This window comes from Danio aesculapii, chromosome 2 (assembly GCF_903798145.1).
Source record: "Danio aesculapii chromosome 2, fDanAes4.1, whole genome shotgun sequence".
Classification (NCBI taxonomy): Eukaryota; Metazoa; Chordata; class Actinopteri; order Cypriniformes; family Danionidae; genus Danio; species Danio aesculapii.
This window is the reverse complement of record NC_079436.1, coordinates 16393902-16413740: the sequence shown is the minus strand read 5'-3', so window position 1 is coordinate 16413740 and position 19839 is coordinate 16393902. Positions and strand designations below refer to the sequence as shown.

The 19839-nt window shown below is 37.2% G+C and overlaps 2 protein-coding genes across 9 annotated transcripts in view; one reads left to right on the top strand and one right to left on the bottom strand.

Annotated features, from left to right (window-relative positions):
- arhgap21b (Rho GTPase activating protein 21b) overlaps nt 1–12483 on the top strand; it is a 104821-nt gene extending 92338 nt beyond the window's left edge. For 3 of the 6 annotated variants that reach the window (XM_056473655.1, XM_056473697.1, XM_056473690.1), the window contains 9 exons: nt 1949–2107; nt 2195–2276; nt 2649–2722; nt 2844–2933; nt 3392–3517; nt 3597–3638; nt 5526–5631; nt 9261–9292; nt 9521–12483. In XM_056473655.1, the coding sequence (XP_056329630.1) occupies nt 1949–2107; nt 2195–2276; nt 2649–2722; nt 2844–2933; nt 3392–3517; nt 3597–3638; nt 5526–5631; nt 9261–9292; nt 9521–11056 (2247 nt within the window). In that variant the 3' untranslated portion in view covers nt 11057–12483. The remainder of the gene's footprint in view (nt 1–1948; nt 2108–2194; nt 2277–2648; nt 2723–2843; nt 2934–3391; nt 3518–3596; nt 3639–5525; nt 5632–9260; nt 9293–9520) is intronic. The other 3 variants (XM_056473682.1, XM_056473664.1, XM_056473672.1) reach the window with 3 other exon arrangements.
- Nucleotides 12484–12545: 62 nt separating this feature from the next.
- Nucleotides 12546–19839, bottom strand: part of dpp6b (dipeptidyl-peptidase 6b) — a 239238-nt gene continuing 231944 nt past the window's right edge. For all 3 annotated transcript variants that reach the window (XM_056473708.1, XM_056473725.1, XM_056473717.1), the window contains exon 26: nt 12546–13937. In XM_056473708.1, the coding sequence (XP_056329683.1) occupies nt 13791–13937 (147 nt within the window). In that variant the 3' untranslated portion in view covers nt 12546–13790. The remainder of the gene's footprint in view (nt 13938–19839) is intronic.

Genomic DNA, 19839 nt, shown 5'->3' with positions numbered 1-19839 from the left:
TTATTTTTTGTGTTGTAAAATGTTATTTGCTGTTCTTTAAATAAATGATAAAAACATTCAAAGCAGATGAACAAAATGAACTGGAACATGAACTAACTTTAACCTGAAGATTCAGAAACACACCCTATACGCTACAGACGGACTGTTTTGAAGATATTTGCTTTAAAATTTAGTAATTACTGGAAAACTGAAGTGCTTTAATAGAATCTTATTCAAACACTGAACACAACAACAAATATCTTTATTTTTTCCGGCGAGTTGGAGCTAAATTATGTTTCCAGACTTGAGTAAACCTTACGAGCATTAAGCAACCTGTCATTATGGGGCTCCTTGTTCTTTCGCATTGACCGATAGCAACTCGCCTGTATCTGACCCTGAATACAAAGGAAGGAGGGGGGTTTGCACAGCTTACGTACAACTACTAACATAAAACTAATCCTGCTGGATGTTAAATAGTTATTTTTGCTAACAAATGGCTTGAGTTAGCAGATCTTATGCTGTTGGCTGCGCACCTTACTGTAACCTAACGTTGCGAACGCTTTGTATAAGACACATTTTCTGCACAAAATCCTTTTAAATGCTGATTTATTTAGGCTACGTCAGTTTTACACATTAACCAAGCAAACAACGTGTTCTTGTCCAAATTACGGCAAAGTTGACAGTGAAAATGTAATCCGATATCCTGAGGCTGTCATGTTTCTGCAGTTGTAAGCGAAACCGGAAACAGCGAAACATTGCTTCGGAGGGCGCTTCCTGTATTCAATTCCGCTCTGAAAAATGTCTATTACACTTTTCCCCATTTCAAACTGTACGAGTGACATATCTTGTGTAATCTAGTCTTTGTGTTTATTATGTGATGATGAAATGAACAAACAGTTGAGAATGAAAAGGCAAATTGCAAATGTATGGCTCTTAAAGACACAGTAGACCATTTGAATGTACAGTAGACCTTCCTCTAACTGTGTTTATCAGTATTAATCAAACGGCGAAAGCCAAGCACAAAATCACTCACTGCTCTTGATTGAAGGACTTTTGTAGCTTTAATAATACTCTAATCAAGTTTGAAGATGTTTACATCGCAGACTTTCAGGACCTTTTTGTTAGTTCGTTTTCACTTTGTTCCATTCTGCTTTGGTATTGAGAATTGGGAAATTTCATGATGTTTGAAATGCATAGGTGTAATAGCAACCTCATTCATAGGGTTAGAAAAATATATGTGTGTATATACTTTATATATTTATACTCCTTGCAAAGTCTGTTTTTTGAAGTTACTTTTATTCAATTAGCATGTTTGGTTTTTTCAACGGAAATGAGACCAGTGTCTCCCAAAATATACGACGATGTACAAGAGGCATGATTGTGGATAAAAATATTTCTCAGCTTTTATTTAACTTTGAACAAAAAGTGGCATGTCCAAAGTCTTCATACCCTTTACAAACTTTCACAGTCTATGGGAAAATCCAAAGTTCTATACCATTCCAAATAGTTCAAGATGTTCTAAAGCATCCTAATTATCGATTGGGAACAGCTGTTTTAATCAGCTCAACAGGTGAAAAATCGAATCTCTCTGCTGTTGGTTTGTGGACAGTCATGGCTAAGACAAAAAACAAATATCTATACCTTTTAATCATATTGCCCACTGATTAGCATGTTAAATGATCGTTATTATAACTTTGACCAAAATAATCAGGATTATTTTTTTCCCATAATTAAGCAGCCCTAACTAACGTAAAGGAGTGTTTGTGGAGTAAATAAACTTAATTGTCATAAGTGTCAATAATGTCGTCTTGTGTAATAATAAGTGATGCGTTTGTTTTGTTTTCTTAAAACAGAATAGAATTCCCTGTTTTTTATTTATCCATTATTTATTTATTATTTGAAGGTGACATTACCTTTTTTGGAGTTTTTTTTTTTTTTAGAAATGCGCTAATTGCCATCTGTGTTGTAGTTTGTGCCTTTGATCGTGGAGGTGTGTTGTAAGCTGGTGGAGGACAGAGGGCTGGAGTACACAGGCATTTACAGAGTACCTGGAAACAATGCTGCCATCTCGAGCATGCAGGAGGAATTAGACACTAAAGGCATGACAGACATCGATATCCAAGATGACGTGAGGAAACATCTTGCCTTGTGAGATGTCATAGGAGCTGTTGTACCATAAAGGCAGTCCTCATCTTTATGCTTTCATTTCTTTTAGCAGAAGTGGCGCGACCTCAATGTGATCAGCAGTTTGCTCAAGTCCTTTTTCAGGAAACTTCCCGAACCTCTGTTTACTAATGGTGAGAATTGTGTGTAGAATAGATGTCTCTTGGTTTACTACAAAACAGGGATACAACTGTGTAGTCTCTTTTACACAGAGTATTTTTTGTGAAAGGATTATGTTCTCCTCTGGTAGAGAAATGACTCCTCCTAGAGGACAATTTGAGTCATGGTCATAAACAACTAGTACATATATCGGAATTTTAAATAATGACTTAAAGAATGTAAGGATTTATTCCTTAAACACTTTATGAAGTATTAAAATGTAAACTTAGTGTTTAGATTTGTGTCAGAAGGAAGATTTCATTGCTATACTAATGTTTTGAGTTTAAAGATCTTGGTTATTAGATGTTAGGATTGTTCTAATCATGCTTATTTTGTTGTGGTCATAGAAAAATATTCCAACTTTATTGATGCCAATCGAATGGAGGACCCTGTTGAGCGGTTAAAAGCACTGAAGAGACTGGTATGGTTTATCTAAATGGTTCTTAAATACTTATATTTGCTAGATTGGGGAGCAAAGTCTTCCAATGAGCAATAGAATTCTCAACAGGTTTAAATCATATTTCCTGTGTTTTACCTCCTAGATTCATGAGTTACCAGACCATCATTATGAAACGCTCAAGTTTCTGTCTGGACATCTTAAAACAGTTTCTGAAAACTGCGAGAAAAACAAGGTATGAGTTTTTGGCTTGTTCATTTATCCTAAATGTATTCTACAAACATTCTACAAACAGTCACATGATATGAATTATTGAAAGCAAATCATCATTTTTTTGAAGGTTAAACATTAAATTATACAATTCATAAAGTGTGTTATAATTAAAAAAATTCTGTCATCATTTACCCATTTATCTTGTTTCAAACCTTTATGAGATTCTTCCGTGAAGAATGTTGGAACCCTGTAACCATTGGCATCCATAGTAGGAAAAATAAACACTATGAAAGTCAATGTTTACAGATTTTCAACATTCCTTAATATATTTAAATCTGGTTTGAAACAAGTTAAGTGAACTATCCCTTTTGCACTTCTGCTTAATTTCACCTGTCACAGCTTGTCTGAATTACCTGAGCGCACAGATGCAATGTTAGTAATTGCAGGAACATTTCAGAAGCTTTTCTTATGTTTAATTAGATGGAGCCACGTAACTTGGCCATTGTATTTGGCCCAACCCTTGTCAGAACCTCTGAGGACAACATGACGCACATGGTTACCCACATGCCTGACCAGTACAAGATCGTTGAGACTCTCATTCAGCAAGTAAGAACGTTTTTGTTTAATCTGTGTGTTAACCGATGCCAGACTTAGGTTGAAATTTGTGTGGTTTGCTTTTCCACAGTATGATTGGTTCTTCACAGAAGATGGAGATGAAGAGCCAACGGTGAGTCTAGGTCTTCTTGCCATTCTCTGAATGGATTTCTCAGCCCTTAAAGGGAAAGTTCACCCAAAAGTTGACTCATTATTTACTCTCTAAGTTGTTTCAAACATTTTTGAGTTTCTTGATTTTGTTGAACACTAATGAAGATATTTTGAAGAAAGCTGAGAAGCTTTAACCACTGACTTCCAAACAAATACTTTAGAAGTCAACGGTTTCCAGCTTTCTTCAAAATATCTTCATTAGTGTTCAACAGAAACTGCAGTAAATGATCACAGAGTTTTAATTTTTAGGTGAACTGTTGCTTCAACAAGCATCACCACGCTATCACTTTTCAAAACAATAGTGGATAACTCAATATATCACTGCCGCAAATATTGATGATCTACACATTTCCTTTATTTTTCATTTAATGTTATTTGTGTTGCTTAAAATCCTCTCACTGCATTTAATGGTGTTTATTAATTTAATGGTGTTTATTGATATATATGGCCACATCGACACACTCAGACAGATTATAATGTCTGCGATCCCAAGCAGATTTCCGACCTGATGCATAATTTCATTTTCACAGAAGAAAAGCTGCATTACAGGTACTTCTTTATACCAGGGTGTAAAGCAACTTACTTTAATAAGGCTTCGTGCAGCTTTGCATTTTATACAGAATTGATGAGAACTGCTTTAACTCTGTGCTTTAATAGTGTACAGTGCACAGGTTATACACTGCTCACTGTGCTCCATGTTTAAATGGCTGTGAATGCTGATCTTTTGAGTGAAATCCACTGCTACTAAATGCAAAATGGCTTTGTCTTTTAAAACTGAGTATAAAATAAACTCGGAATTAATAAACTAACTAATTCCACTGTATATTTTACGCTTCTTCAGTACAGTAACTGACCATAAATGTACAAGAAATTGACTTTAAAGGGCACCTATGATGAAAATCATCTTTTGTGAGCAGTTTGGACAGTACTGTGTGTAGGTATGGTGTGTCCACAGTCATATTGTGGTGATATTGAGACATCTAGTCACTTTTTAAAAAATTTCTGACATTAAAATAGGATCCAAATCCCTTCCATTTTGAGGCAGACCACAATGTGTGGTTCCTCCACCTACCGAATTTATTGACAGCCGCATATTTACATGTCTCTGTAGTAACCAGTATAATCATATCAACAATACAGGATGTGCACAAAGTGACTGATAATAAAAGATCTGTTCCACTCTCTGTGATCATCAGTCATCATCAAATGTAATCAAGAATGAGTTTTACTACTTTAAAACGTTTTTAAAACAGTGCATGTTTGTAATGAATTACAGAGATTTTACTGTCCTTAATCAGACAACAAATGTTATGTGAGATCTGCTTCCATCATGTCTGTCACTATGCTGGTTATCTGACGGAGTTGGGGATTGGGGCACACTCTGACAGGCACATGGGAATGGTGGGCGGGGAGAACTACCATTAAAGGCATTGTGTTTAGAGCAGAACATCCCAATATTCTAAAAGATATAATAAATAATCTGATGGATGTTTTGAGCTGAAACTTTACAGATACATTCTGAAGACACAAAAGACTTATCTTAAATCTTGAAAATGGGGTAAAATAGGTGCCCTTAAAGTTGTGATTTACTGGATAAACAGGATTGTATTGATTCAGTCTATTTAGGACAATGCAAACCCACCAAAGCTTTTGCATGGTGGTTGACGGTGCCACTTCTCACAAACACAAATTTTGCCTTGAAAACAGTGCTTCAATTTGGTAATAAAAAAAACATTGATTGTTGATTGAAAAGCCCATACATGCACACGCTTCAAATGGCACTGAACGATTTGTTCCCCATTTTGAATGCATATGAATTTCACCCGCTTCAATTGTTTGTGTTTGTCAGACCACTGTGGAGCAAGAGAGCACAGTTCAGTCTCAGCCTGTACCCAACATTGACCATCTCCTAACTAACATAGGCCGTACTGCTCCATCGCCGGGTGATGTCTCAGGTAATTTTGTCTTTTTTTTCCCTTCAAAAGTTCCTGGATGTTAGATACTGTAAATTAAATGTTGTTTAAAAGTTCAGTGTGTTCAAATGTTCGTGTATGTTTAGTTCACTTAGTATATTTCAGATGATTGTTAGACATTCATGCTTGCATTAAGATCTGTCAATGCTTAGAGCAAACGAAAAGCAAGCTTGTCTTGGTGCATATGTAAAAATGAACTATTTTAGCAATTTTGCACAGGTCAAACAGATTTGATAAACTTACTGAAAATTGGATAAAATAGTTCCTGTGTATGTGAAGCTTATGAATCAACCTTATTTATTTGGTTATTACTATTATTATTTTGTTTTACTTCAGTCATTGTTTTTTGACTGGTTGTCTTTATTTCAATGCTATGATTTCTTCCGAACTCTCCCTTTTGCTTTGGTTTGTATTGGTTTGATCCTCACTCATTGCCATCCCTCCCTAATGCTTTAGTCTCCGTTATGACTCCACTCCTCCTTTTCTTTCAGTTCTTTTCCCTCCTTACCTTTCTCTTGTGCTAACCCGGCATGTTCTTTCCCAAAAGAAATGGAAAAGTCAATGCTAAACCACCAAAGGTTTACACGTCTGACCCATCTTGTCTCTAGTGTTTTCTTCTCCCCTGTCCCTGTCCAGCACTGCTCACGCATTACCCAATCTTGACACAGGCCAAGTGGGCGGCGTCTATCACTCGGTGATGTCACTGATGGACTCTGTAATGTCTGTGATGGACAGCTGGGACTGTAGGAAGAAGGAGGAGTGTTGTCCCCAATGTAGCTGCCTAGTCTGCAGAAATCCCAGATTCTTATAAATTGAAAGCAAATCCGGGACAAACCCAGCAGAAAACAAAAGAAACAAAAAAAGAGTGTCAGAGAAGTTGATATTTGTCATCGTCGTGTTGCACGTTTCATATCTTATAAGACTATTATTAACAGAGAGGATACAGAGCTGTGATGGTGTAATGTGTCTGAAAAGCCTCTTTGCTGTCTCTCGTTGTCTCTGAAGCTGACCGCAAGGAGTTCTAGCATGGTATGGTCTCCAGGATTTCATGTGGCATACACCGTAACTGTCATTGATGATGTCTGAAGGGGTGTGGTGAGGGGCTGAGACGGCTTAAATGATTACGCACCATTCGAAAGCAGTAGTGTTTCTCCATGGAGAGTGAGCAAAGGGGCTTTTGAGTGGTCAAGAAGCCCACCTTAAGGACTCGCTTCCTCTTCGTAGCTGCTTTACCACCTTATAGCTTTGGCCCCTTTAGCCCCTTTCTGCCCTCCTGTCATATCTGACCCTTGTTGTCCCTTGTCATAGTCTCTCAGTGCTTTAAATCATTCTGCATCTCCATGTTTTGCACAGACGAGCGGAAAACGTTCAACAAAAATTATTGCACAAGTGACTGATTTCACCTGCTGCGTAATGGTGTGCACTGGCATTGATTGGAACTGAGCCATTTAACCTTCTATGAAACTTATCAGGTTACTTGGCAACAACCAATGGGAGTGCAGACTTTGGAGGTTGCATAATCCACCTCAGTTGAAATTCCTGTCAGTACAGTACAGTTATGTGGTGACCTTCACTGAATTTTAGATGTTGTATTAAAAAAAAAACACCCTAAGGGTGCTTTCACACTTGGTTCAATAACCTGGACCATACCCATGTTCGATTGCCACCTTCTCGGTTGGTTTGTGTTCACACTGTGTTTTTTCCTTCCAAACTTCTGTACGCTTGCACCATCGATCCGCTGTTGTGTGTACGGCTGTTGCTAAGTGACGGACACGAAAGCAAAGTGCCAAAATGGAAAGACATTTGCACATTGCGGTCGTTCTGCTTTTACTGAATCTTTTTGGACATACAGAAAGTGACTCGCGTCCATCTGCCAAAAAATATTAAAAACGTTCAAAACATAACGCAGTGTCTGCAGAAGCTGTTTTTTAAGGAGTCAAGCAGACATGATCACTGTGCTTGCCCTGGCTCAGTCCCACTTGTCACCAAGGTGCAAGTATGTAAGGGTGCTTTCACACTAGCAATTTTGGTCCACACCTGGGTAAGCATGGGCCAGTATAAGATTCTGGCGGTATGATAACCTTGGATAAAAAAAATCACGGTTTCACAGTATTGTGATTACTGCTCTAAAATATATTCTTTTTAAATGTCTGGGTAAAAAAACTAACACTTTTCCCCTTTTGAACACAATGTATTTTATTTTGAGAAACATTTTAAATATTTTGTAACAGTAAACATGTCAGGCTAAATGAATCGTTGACTTCTGATCTTCATTAGTTTTAAAAAAACAGATTCTTTAACTTTTTGAAACAGCATCTTTAGATATCTTTTCTGCTGGAGATACTGCTGTCTTAAAAAAAAAAAAAACGTATTTAAAAAATCTTACACATACCTTTGGAATGGTTTAGCAGAAAATTTTCTGAACAATGTTCTGAACTTTTTAAATATATTTCTGCTCTCTGTATTTTGGTTTTGGTAACAAAAGAAAAAGATTCAGTAAAAGCAGAATGACCATGATATGCGTACAGTTTGTCTTTATTTTGCCGTTTTGCTTGCATGGCTGTCACCTAGCAAGAGCTGTACAAAAACAGCAGCTCGATGACGCAAGCATACCGGAGTTTAGAATGAAAAAAGATGGTGTGAACACACACAAGCCAAGAAGGTGGCAGGAGGGGGGACAATCGAACTTGTGTTCGGGCCAGGCAATTGAACCTAGTGTGAAAGCACCCTAAGATTCTTTCAAAATTTGAACAATTTATTATAAAATGGGTAATGCGCACTTATGACAGCAAAATTACATAGTTTTGCATTTCACTAAGCCAATAATTAAAAACAAAATCATTACAATTAACATTTATATTTTCAAGGTTTGTCAATGTATGATACTTAGTGTATTAGTGAATCTCATAATGTAATTCAAACAACTTAGAAATTAGCATACTCTCACTGTGTCTACACCAGACGGAAGCAGAGCGAAGTGGCTAATGACAATAGAAAAAACTATAATCAGTAATTCAAATTTCTGACATTAAACTGATGCAGTGTTGCATTTGGACTGTATCCCAAGCACTCGTTGTCAAGGACAAATGGATTAAGAATGATTGAATCTTTACAACATGAACGACAAGTGTCACGTCTGGTGTAGACACTGTTCGATTTTTATCTTTGTGCAAATAGCACAAGCACCCTTGATTTTTCAACCTGGTCTCACCCCTTAATACATAGCTGTTAGGATGTCCATCCCTGCTTTGGTGATGTCTGAGTTGGGAAAGAATGCCTGTAGACATGTTCTGCTGGCTCTTTATGTGTTTGTCAGTGATTGGCGGTCTCACTGTGGACAGGCTGTCTGTCTGTGTGTATGTGTGCATGAGCTGCCTACTGTCTTAGTCCACACTGCCGGGTTCTTGTCATCACTCATTCCTCTTTCCTCCATTTCTCTCTGTGTAAAGTATGTCACCTTCATCTCTTGGACCTCTACATGACTCCACTGTTTGTGCTGTTTTCCGCTGATGTTGTGGTGAAGGATATTTATTTTTCAGTCTCTGGATCTTTGTCTCTGATGTATCACACATACAATGCCCACTTACCCTTTTCTCTCCCTGTTCCACTAGATTCAACCACCAGTGACTCTGCCAAATCCAAGGTAAGACCTTTATTGTGAGAAAAGGAGACTCAGTTCAGACCCAGAATTCAGATTCCAGTTCTTTGTGATGTTAGAATGATTACATTTAGGTGTAAACTTGTGTTTTTGCTTGGCTCTATTGTCATTTGATGTTTTATGATAATTTATGAAATACCTAAATAATATTTATGAAATACCTTTTGCAATGAAATAGCTGATATGGCAATAAACTCAAATCTCTCTCTGTAGCAGGGTTCTTGGGGAACTGGTAAGGACCAATATAGTAGAGAGCTGCTGCGTACTTCCATCTTTGCTAGCCGCAAACGCAAAAAGCCTAAGGACAAGCCTCAGCCAAGTAGCTCTGATGATGACCTGGATGCTAGTTTTTCCAAGAAAGATCTTCCCGTGCAAAATGATCCAAATTGGCCTGCTGATGACCAAACCGAAGATGCTGAGAGTGAAGTAGGACTCAATGACCAAAGGACTGAGGATGATGACCAGAGCCCAGGAGATAGCCTTGACCTCACCTCTAAAAACAAGCAGCTCATCTCCGAACATTTGCCCCAGCAAACATGTCCCTCACCTAAGATCAATACATCACCCAAACTTGATTATCACATGACTCGCCAAAGTTCCCTGTCCGATCATCCCTCCAACTATGATGATGGATGTGTTTCAGATCTGGGCACGCTTAACAGCACCAGTTCCCAAGCCTCCGCACCCAGATTAAGGCATGGTAGGACACCAGGCCACTGGATGGAAAGTGCAGGAATGGGCCTAGGGGCAGAAGTCTGCTCAATCACATCAGATTACTCCACCACCTCCTCCATGACCTTCCATACAGGAGTGGAGTCCATTGCTCTAAGTCCAGAGGTACAGTCTGTTGCTGAAAGCCGGGGGGACGATGCTGACGATGAAAGAAGTGAACTAATTAGTGAGGGACGACCCATGGAGACAGACAGTGAAAGCGACTTGTCTGTCTTTGCCGTTGGTCGAGATGGCGTGCCAGCTGAAGGTAGCAGCCAACTGGGGGGCAGTGTCACACCATTGCAAGATGTACCCAGTCTTATCCCCTCCCATCGAATCATTGCATGCGATACCCTTGCACGCAAGAGGGGGAGTCGGCAAAAGACAGACAGCGAGTCTTCAGCAGATGGAAGCCGCAGCGACAAGGAGTCCGGTCGAATCTCCCGAGTGCTGGAGGCAGTCAAAGGCCGGTCCACTGGCAGTCTGAGTTCTTCTTCTCGTAGTGAGTCTGAGCGAGCTGAACCCATGTGGCGAATTAAAATCACAGACCGGTTAAAGTGTCGACTGCGAACATCGGCTGATGACATGTTTGGAGTGGGTTCTCAGCGCACCAGGTCCCCTGAGACACGAAGTAAACGGAAAAGCAATATCCGCCGAAGGCACACCATGGGTGGTCAGCGGGACTTTGCAGAGTTGTCAGTAATTGGGGACTGGCAAAGAGTAGAGGGCAATGAGCTCTCAGCTATGGATCGTTTAAAGCCAAAGTGCAGTTCACAGGACTTCTCCATCAGAGACTGGATAGCTCGAGAACGACACCGTACCAGCAACCCTGAAGTTAGCCTGGATGTGCTGGATCTGCACCCTTCCCGATCACGGGACCTGTTATCCGTGGGGCCTTCGCACTCCTATTTGGGTCAGCACCTTAATGGAGATGTAGCGGTCGCTCAGAGCAAAAGCTTAAGTCTAGGCGCTGATGCTCACCCTCACAAACTCTCTGGTGCTCAAGTGGTCCGTTCTCGTTTCTACCAGTACCTGTGAAAGTGTGTGTGAGAGTATACTCGTGTATACGAGTACACTTTTTATGAGTGTTGACGTGTTTTATGGTACTTGAGTGCTTGTAAGCCATGTTGGCATCAGCGGTAGAATGTGATTCGAGTATTGTGATTGAAAGCATGCGTGTATGAGATCAGGAGAAAGTTGCTGTTGAGCGTTCTCTGATGGACTGATAGAAATGTTTTTAAAACATCCTGTGATATTTCCTTCTGTGAATGAAATTATGTACTGACCCAATGTTGTACAGCAAGCAGAGGCCTTCTGAAGCATTGCTGGAAAACTGGATGAGTTTGAATTCCAGTAATCATAGATTTTAGATTTGAGTATGTAGGTTGGGATGGCTGAAGCAGTCCAAATGGCTTGGAAGATAAATGCAAGTAACCAAGAAATAGGCTAAGAGTTTAGGTCAGTAGTCTGAAATCGTTTGATGTTGAGAAGACTTGATGAAAGTTTTGTTTTGTTGAAAATGTAAAGAGGCCCCCGATGTCGATCAATCCTCTAGTAACCAAAACAAGAAAGTATCTGCTTGTTATAATACTAAACAAACTGCCATGAAGTGTGTATATATTCCCCCTTCTGTGCTTTTTATCCGTTTATTCTGCCTGTGTTTGGACTGCTTTGCGTGCTGTGTTATGGAACAGTGTCTGTTTTGTTTTCCTTTTATAAGTGCAGTGCATGGCAGACACTCGGCACATAAATTTTTTTTATTACATAAGACAAAAAGGAATTCAAACAACCTCCCTCTTATGCGGTTTGTAGTGTACACATTGTTGTTTGTTGTACTACAACTACTGAGACATAATTACAGTCTCTGGCAAGCTGGAAAAAAAAAGGAATTGTTAAAGAACAAATCAGGTGTCTTTGGATCATGAAAGTGCCTCATATTGAATATTGGTCTTGGGTCATTGAAGGTGCACCATCATCTCAGATACATTAAGGTGTAAAAAAAGAAAAAAAAAAAGATTATTTAAACTCGCCTCATCCAGACTTCATTCATAGAAAAAATGAGGAACTTCCAGTCCTACAGCATTCCGCCTGGGTCTTAACGCTATTCTAATGCATCGTTTTAAGTTGTGCATTTGGTATTTTAACCAAACTTGAATTTTAAATATTCCTGTAAAATAAGTAACTTAAATGTACATATCTATTACTCATTTTAGCTGCTCCTCTTCCTCTGGTCATCTCCCTCGCATCGTTTTTTTCTTTTTTTTGTAAGTATTGGATGATAAAGAGGTGAGGTTTAAGGGACCTAGGGGAGTAAACCCGTGAGTGAACATGCTAATCATCTGGGGGTCTTCAATCTCCCGTGTGTGAACCAATGCTTCCCTAACTGTTTGTATCAAGCTGGGTCTGCTCTTGTGGTGGACGCACATTGTAAAACACTGGAAAATAAACCCTTTTTGTCTCATAAATTGTTGTTGTTGTTCATCATTAGGCCACAAGAGGGCAGACTGTGAGCATCACAAGAAACCAATAGCTTTCAAAATGCTTTATGTACAAGGTACACACAAGGAAGGACCAAAACAGTTGTAATTTACACATCAGTGCATCTGCTTACGAGACAGGATTTCACTTACGACAATAAATTCAGTGGAATCACATTGGAACATTCAAGCTGTCAAAAGTACACGTAAATAGATACATTAAAACAAAGGAAACCATCTTGTCACCATGCCAAATAATATAACAAGAAAATATATTCTATGCAAAAGCTCTTTTAACACCTTAACCACGTATGAATCAAAAACCAAAAAAACCTGCCCCAAGACACTAGTACTATGAGTTTTGTATTCACAGTTAATCTACTGTATTACTTTACAACTTAACTAATACACAGGACTGTGAAGAAAATGTTCTTGGCAGGATTGTGGCATGGTTAACATTACATGAAACTTTAGAACGCTTTTTATTTTATTTTAATCTGTCCATAAATTATTTGTCCTACCTCATGGACTGCCCGTCTTAAGCAGGTTTACTCCATTAAGGCACAGTGACTAAATGAATATCCAAAGACGTTTACAGCTGCACTCAAGTCGGAAATCAAAATTAAGACTCTGATTCGCAAATGATCTCATGCAGGCGTTGCTATGAATCATTTCAACAGCTGTTTGCTGTAGGACGTCTGATGCCCTCAAGCAGGAGTTTTAGATGAATGCTTTACACGTTTGTTCAGCTACAATGATTTTTTTTCCACATAAATTGCCACATTCAGCTGACACAAAATGGATTTATGAACATTTGTTGTGAATTAATTTAATACGAATAGGCCTGATGACTGACATTAATGGGTTCACTATAACATTTACACCCAAATAAAGCCCCTAAAATGTAATAATTGGATCTAAACTCACTGGAAAAATTTTGTACTGAGTTCAGTAATTTGCAGCTAAGAGTAATTCTGGCCAATCATTCAGACGTATATTGTGCTATCACCTCTTAAAGCTTTCTTTGCACAGTGCATGAATTACAGAACACGAGCTCAGTGCTTTGACCAGATAACAGCAGGCTCTCTCACACTGTACGCAATGGTTCATCATGTCTTTCTCTAAATCCAAACTCTTTCCTGAAGCCAATGAGCCAATCAGAGATAGGGGTGTGGTCCATGCGGAGGCTCGGGAGAAGTCCTCAGACTGAATATGAGAATGGATGAGTGTATAATGGAGGAAAGGAGTTTGCATATCGGGCTGTAAGCAGACATGTGCTGGGTGTTGATAGGAATTTAACCATCATCCTCGTTGTCCTGTTTCTCATCACTCTGGAGTATCTCTGGAGGTCTGAAACACTCAACAAAGAAGTTGACCAGTGATTGACTCAGATGCTGCTGCGAGTCTTTCGAATGAAGGAAATGGCCTTCATCTGGGTAGATCTGACAAAAGAAAAAAAAAAAAGTCACCAAAAATCTGTAACACTTTCAGGATTAGTTCTCACTATTAAGTAGTGGTTGACCCACACATAATTTGTGCATGCAGAAAAATAGGCTATGTATGTATGTGCATTGTGTGTATATATGAATAATTCTTTAACTACGGGCACTTTTATGTCCTTTGATCATATATCCTATATCTATCTATCTATATCTATCTATCTATCTATCTATCTATCTATCTATCTATCTATCTATCTGTCTGTCTGTCTGTCTGTCTGTCTGTCTGTCTATCTATCTATCTATTTTTTCTAATTCCTCTTTCTCTGTCAAACTAACAATAAAACCTACTTTTAAAAAATTTACTAGCTTTCTATTATATTTTTTTCATATTATTCAACCTCCTTTTAGGTGTCAAAATCACTGTTTTCGCCTTGTTGCACACCCAGAGTTTTAAAGGGCACATAGGTTACCCCCTTTTTTCATATTTAATATAAGTCTTTTGTGTCCCCAGAATGTGTCTGTAAAGTTTCAGCTCAAAACACCAATCAGATTATTTATTATAGCTGTTTGAAGTGTCTACATTATAGCTGGAAAAAAGGTTTTGCTGTTTTTTTTTTGTACTGGCCCTTTAGGGCTAGTCCTTCCCACCCACCGTTCCCACGTGCCTGTCAGCAATCGCCGCCCTTGGCTGCCTCATGAAGCAGATCTCACGTAACGTGTGTGAGGAATACTACAGTAAGAACTTTAACAATCAGTATTTGATAAATTTTTTTGTGGATTTGCAACAATGAGTCACACACAATGTCATTACAAATTTCACGCACACACACAGCAAGGACACAAACACATAGCGCAGACACATACACACACACACACACACACACACACACAGAGAGAGAGAGAGACACAGCGCGTAAAGCTTTGCACTCGTTTTGCACGCATATGTGTCATGATACTGGTAATATCCACTGCTGTATGGATATCTCTTATATGAATGTACAAAATAAACCTGATTTAACATCCACAAACCGCGATTGAAGCGTCTTCCTTCATAATTGTTCTGACACGTGGCCGTGCTGATTAAGTGCATCTGAAGTGAATCGCTGTAATTCATTACACACATGCTCTATTTTAAAACATTTTAAACTTGTAAAACTCACTCTTGATCACGTTTGATAATGATTAATGATCCTAGCGAACTGAACACACCTTTTATTCCTGGCTGCTTTGCGCTCGTCCTCTCTTGATATGATTATACACGTGACTACCGGACATGTTAATGTGCGCAGCTGTCAATCAATGTTGGTGGGCGGGGGGACCGCACTCCTAGTAAAGTTATGGTCCATCTGAAAACCGCTCCAATTGGTCCACCGTTTTTATGTTGTTAAATTTAAAAAAAAAAGGACTGGGTGTGTTTATTTCACCCCAATATGACAGTTTATACACTATACTTACACACATTTCTGTCCAAACAGCTTGAAAAGTAGATTTTTCACCATAGGTGCCCTTTAAACTTCAACATTGAAAATAACATTTTAAAATATTATTTATCTGGTAACTATTAATGTATCCTAATTAAGCAGTAACCCAGTGAAATAGGTTAAATATTTTATAGTTAATAATGTGAGACTATTATCAATATGATTTTTTATACAAAATATAGCTGTCGCACATTATCAGTGTCTTTCCATCACAACAATGAAATTTAGCTTTGAAAAGTTAGTGTGAAATATTGTTTAGGTGGTTTCTATGAAAATGAATAGTAACATTAGAGCACATGTACAAGATGGAGAAAATGTAAATTTTTTATCGACAACACGTGAAGAAAAATCGAGGTAAATATTGCTTGATGGGGTAATACATTTATTCTAGGTCATTTCAAAACATTCTGTACCTTCAAATGTGTTTTTAAAAACCAAACAAAATTAAGGTAAATAAGAGTATTTTGTATACATAAAATGTATACATATACGTGTACATACATACGGTTGAAGTCAGAATTATTTATTTTTTTATTTATTATTATTTATTTTTTCCTCAGTTTCTGTTTAACGGAGAGAAGATTTTTTTAACACATTTCTAAACATAATAGTTTTAATAACTCATTTATAGTTACTGATTTATTTTATCTTTGCCATGATGACAGTAAATAATATTTTACTAGATATTTTTCAAGACACTTCTATACAGCTTGTGTGACATTTTTAAAGTGACAACTTTAAAGTGACATTTAAAGGCTTAACTAGGTTAACTAGGCAGGCTAGAGTAATTAGGAAAGTTATTGTATAACGATGGTTTGTGCTGTAGACTATCGAGAAAAAAAAACTTGCTTAAAGGGGCTAATAATTTTGAACTTAAAATGTTTTTTTTTTTTTTTTAAAGTAAAACTGCTTTTATTCTAGCCGAAATAAAACAAATAAGACTTTCTCCAGGAGAAAAATATTATCAGACATACTGTGAAAATTTTCTTTGCTCTGTTAAACATCATTTGGGAATTATTAAAAAAATATATATATATTTTGACACTATATATATATATATATATATATATATAGACAGACAGATAGATAGATAGATAGATAGATAGATAGATAGATAGATAGATAGATAGATAGATAGATAGATAGATAGATAGATAGATAGATAGATAGATAGATAGATAGATAGATTATGTCTGGCCTTATTACCTGCCTGTTTATTGTCTGTTTATTTGTACTTATAAAGAGCATATTTTGCATGGTCTTATTCTACATCCTTAAACATAAAAATTTAAATTTAAAAATGCCTGAACATGACTGCTAAATAACTATTACAGTTTTTTTTTTTCAATTGCTTTGGCACATCTTTCAAAACAGACTTAACATTCTCTAAACTGGGAGTGCAAATCTTAAAACTGATTGCTGGAACCTCAGAACTTTATAGCATGTCTGCAAAATGTAGTTACCCAAATCATTTCATTCATGTTTCAAAACCTAGTTATCGTGTCAGTAATTTGGCCAAGGCCACCGGAATTTAAAGTGTGTTTGTCATTGTGTGAGCCACACTGCTCAAAATGATTAGTTGTTTTTTTTCCCCATGACAGTCGACCATGGTAATTGAGGTTTAAAAAAAATATGATACTTGTTGAGAAGAGTCAATAGTACGTAAATAAATGAACATTTGTATTTGTATATGTAAAGTGCAATCTTGTTTGTCCAATTGCTGTATTGTATAATTCATATTTCTTATGTCACAAATACACAAACAAAATACTACAAAACAGCATTATGAAAATTTATTCTTGGTGGACATCGTTACGTTTGTTGGTTAGGCCAGAGATTACAAGTCTTTCAACTGCCCTTCACAATCATGTTGCTGCAGTTCAGGATTGTAGAAGTTCTCCATTCTCAATAAAAAAAAATGTGATTGTGCTGTGGGAAATCTACATACATATGCTTCCAAACTTAAATAAATTATGCAAATTATATTGCAATTAGAGGTCATTCACCAGTTTAGCAGACATTATAAACAATGTCAATATCAGATATTTATGGTATAAACGTGTATACAAATGATTTATAACTGAATAAATGGTTTTGAGTGTGATGGCTTAAATAATTAAAAACTGAAAAAAGTTTGACAGTTTAAATGAGAATCGACTCATCAGTTTTAATCAACAAGTCATATGCAATTAGTTTTTATCCAAACTACAGACAATTGTACTTACTGTTTGCACACGTGTCAAAGCATTTGCAATTTGCTAAACCTTCCTGTCATGTTTGGGTCAAATCTGACCGATTTACAGCTTGTTTTCCATCTGATTGCCTCAAGGCCTTATGATATCCTCCACACTGTGCACTTGAACATATAAAAGTGAATATCACCTCTTTCAATGAATTTTGAGTGTTTTAATCAACCTTGTTACACTTGTGGTGTTCCCAGTCAAAAGTGACCACCCTAGGAAATGAATGGGTATCCAGGCTATATTCATTCATCAGACAGAAAACCTCCCCAACTCACTCACTCACTCACTCACTTCAGACTGAACAATGTCTTTTGCAGGTACACATCTCTTTTACGCACTTATGTGCTGATCATCCAGCCTGATCTCACAAGGAAACTTAACTATTTTAGGTTTTGTCAGTTTAGTGGCTAATTCATATGAGTTCAGTCGTACAAAAGTGTACGATTTTCAAAAGGAGGCATGGCACCTAAACCCACTTGTCATTGGGGATAAGCAAATTGTACAAAACTGTATGAATGAGATCATACAAATTCATATGGATTAGCTACTAAACCAATAAGTTATGAATTGCCATGAAAGTGTTGGATCCTCCAACATGAATCAACTTCCTGATAAAACAGTGTATCACAGACTAGGTGTCTGTCATGAGAATCCATCTATGTGTCTTTCTTTCTTTCCCTATTTTATTCTTTTTGTTTATTTATTTATTTATTTATTTATTTCTCTCTCTCTGGAAAGAAGCACAGAGAAGGAATCTTGTTCCCGTTCTTGCTTGCTTGCTTGCTCGCTCGTTAAAAAATGATCGAAGTATAATCAGTGCTAGTTCTGTGTCCATGCTCACTGTATATACCCTCAGTCACTATTCCCTATATTAGTACACTTGAACGACTGAAAATTCGATCACTCAGAACACAGGAAAGGATAGCATTTTGTTTGTACTTTGCTGGTTGATAATTCATTCAGATCTTTGGTCAGACCCTGTGATAGTTATTAACCAAACTAATATTGGATTTTTTTTTTAATGCGTGTGCGTGTAAAACAACATAATTTGCACAAAAAAATATGGTATTCTTCTCTAAAGAATTTGTTACCACCCCATTTAGAGCATTATTATGGGCGTTTTACGTTATAACTAACGTGGTTCAAACGATGGATCAGCGACAGAGAAACTAGTTCTTTCTTTCTAGCAGGAGTCTAGAGTCTAGCAGGAGCACTTTTACCTTAGCTTAGCAACAATTATTTTATTATATTATTTATCTTTTATTCTGTTATCTTTTATTATGGAATTATCCTGCTCAAAAATGACCAAAGTATAATTAGTGCTAGTTCTGTGTCCATGCTCACTGTATATACCCTCAGTCACTATTCCCTATATTAGTACACTTGAAGGACTGAAAATTCGATCACTCAGAACACAGGAAAGGATAGCATTTTGTTTGTGCTTTGCTGGTTGATAATTTATTCAGATGGATTAAAATGTAAATTTCTTTGGACAGACCCTGTGATAGTTACTTTAGTGAGCTGTCTATTAGTAATGAAACAAAGTATTTTGATTTCTGTCATCTATTGTAAATTTTGTAATGTATTTTCAACTCCTATTTTTATTTTCATTGCAGGTATTTTATGTCTAATTCTGTAAATTCATGTTAAACAATACTTTGAGACATTGTTCTCTGCTAAAGAATGTTGAATAAAAATTTGGTGGCGAAAAATTATTTTTGTGCTTATATAAGAGCAGTTAAAACAGACCAGTCAATTTTGACCAGGAACACTAAAGTAAGGGGCAGAATGTGAACACGACAGGAGGGTTAAATCAAAAAGAAATGCCAGTCTGAAGTGAAAAATGATCTAATAGTTCAGAGATATAAACTTAATGTTTTGAAAAATAAAAATTCCAATGGAGAATTGAGCCAAAGCAATTGAGAAAAACTATAATAAGCAGCAAATTAGTAGTTTGCTGCAATTAACGTTTTGCTAATTTGCTAATTGTACCACAAAATAAAGTTTGACCAAAAAACCTAATATATATCTGTCTAACACTCTCAAATACTACCCATTTTTCTAGCTATATGACTGGATTTTAGCATATCTTAGCTTTGTGGTTGCTAACATGTCACATGGTTTTAGCACATTATGCTATGTTTAGGTATCTGCAATTTCTTGACATGCTATGCAGTT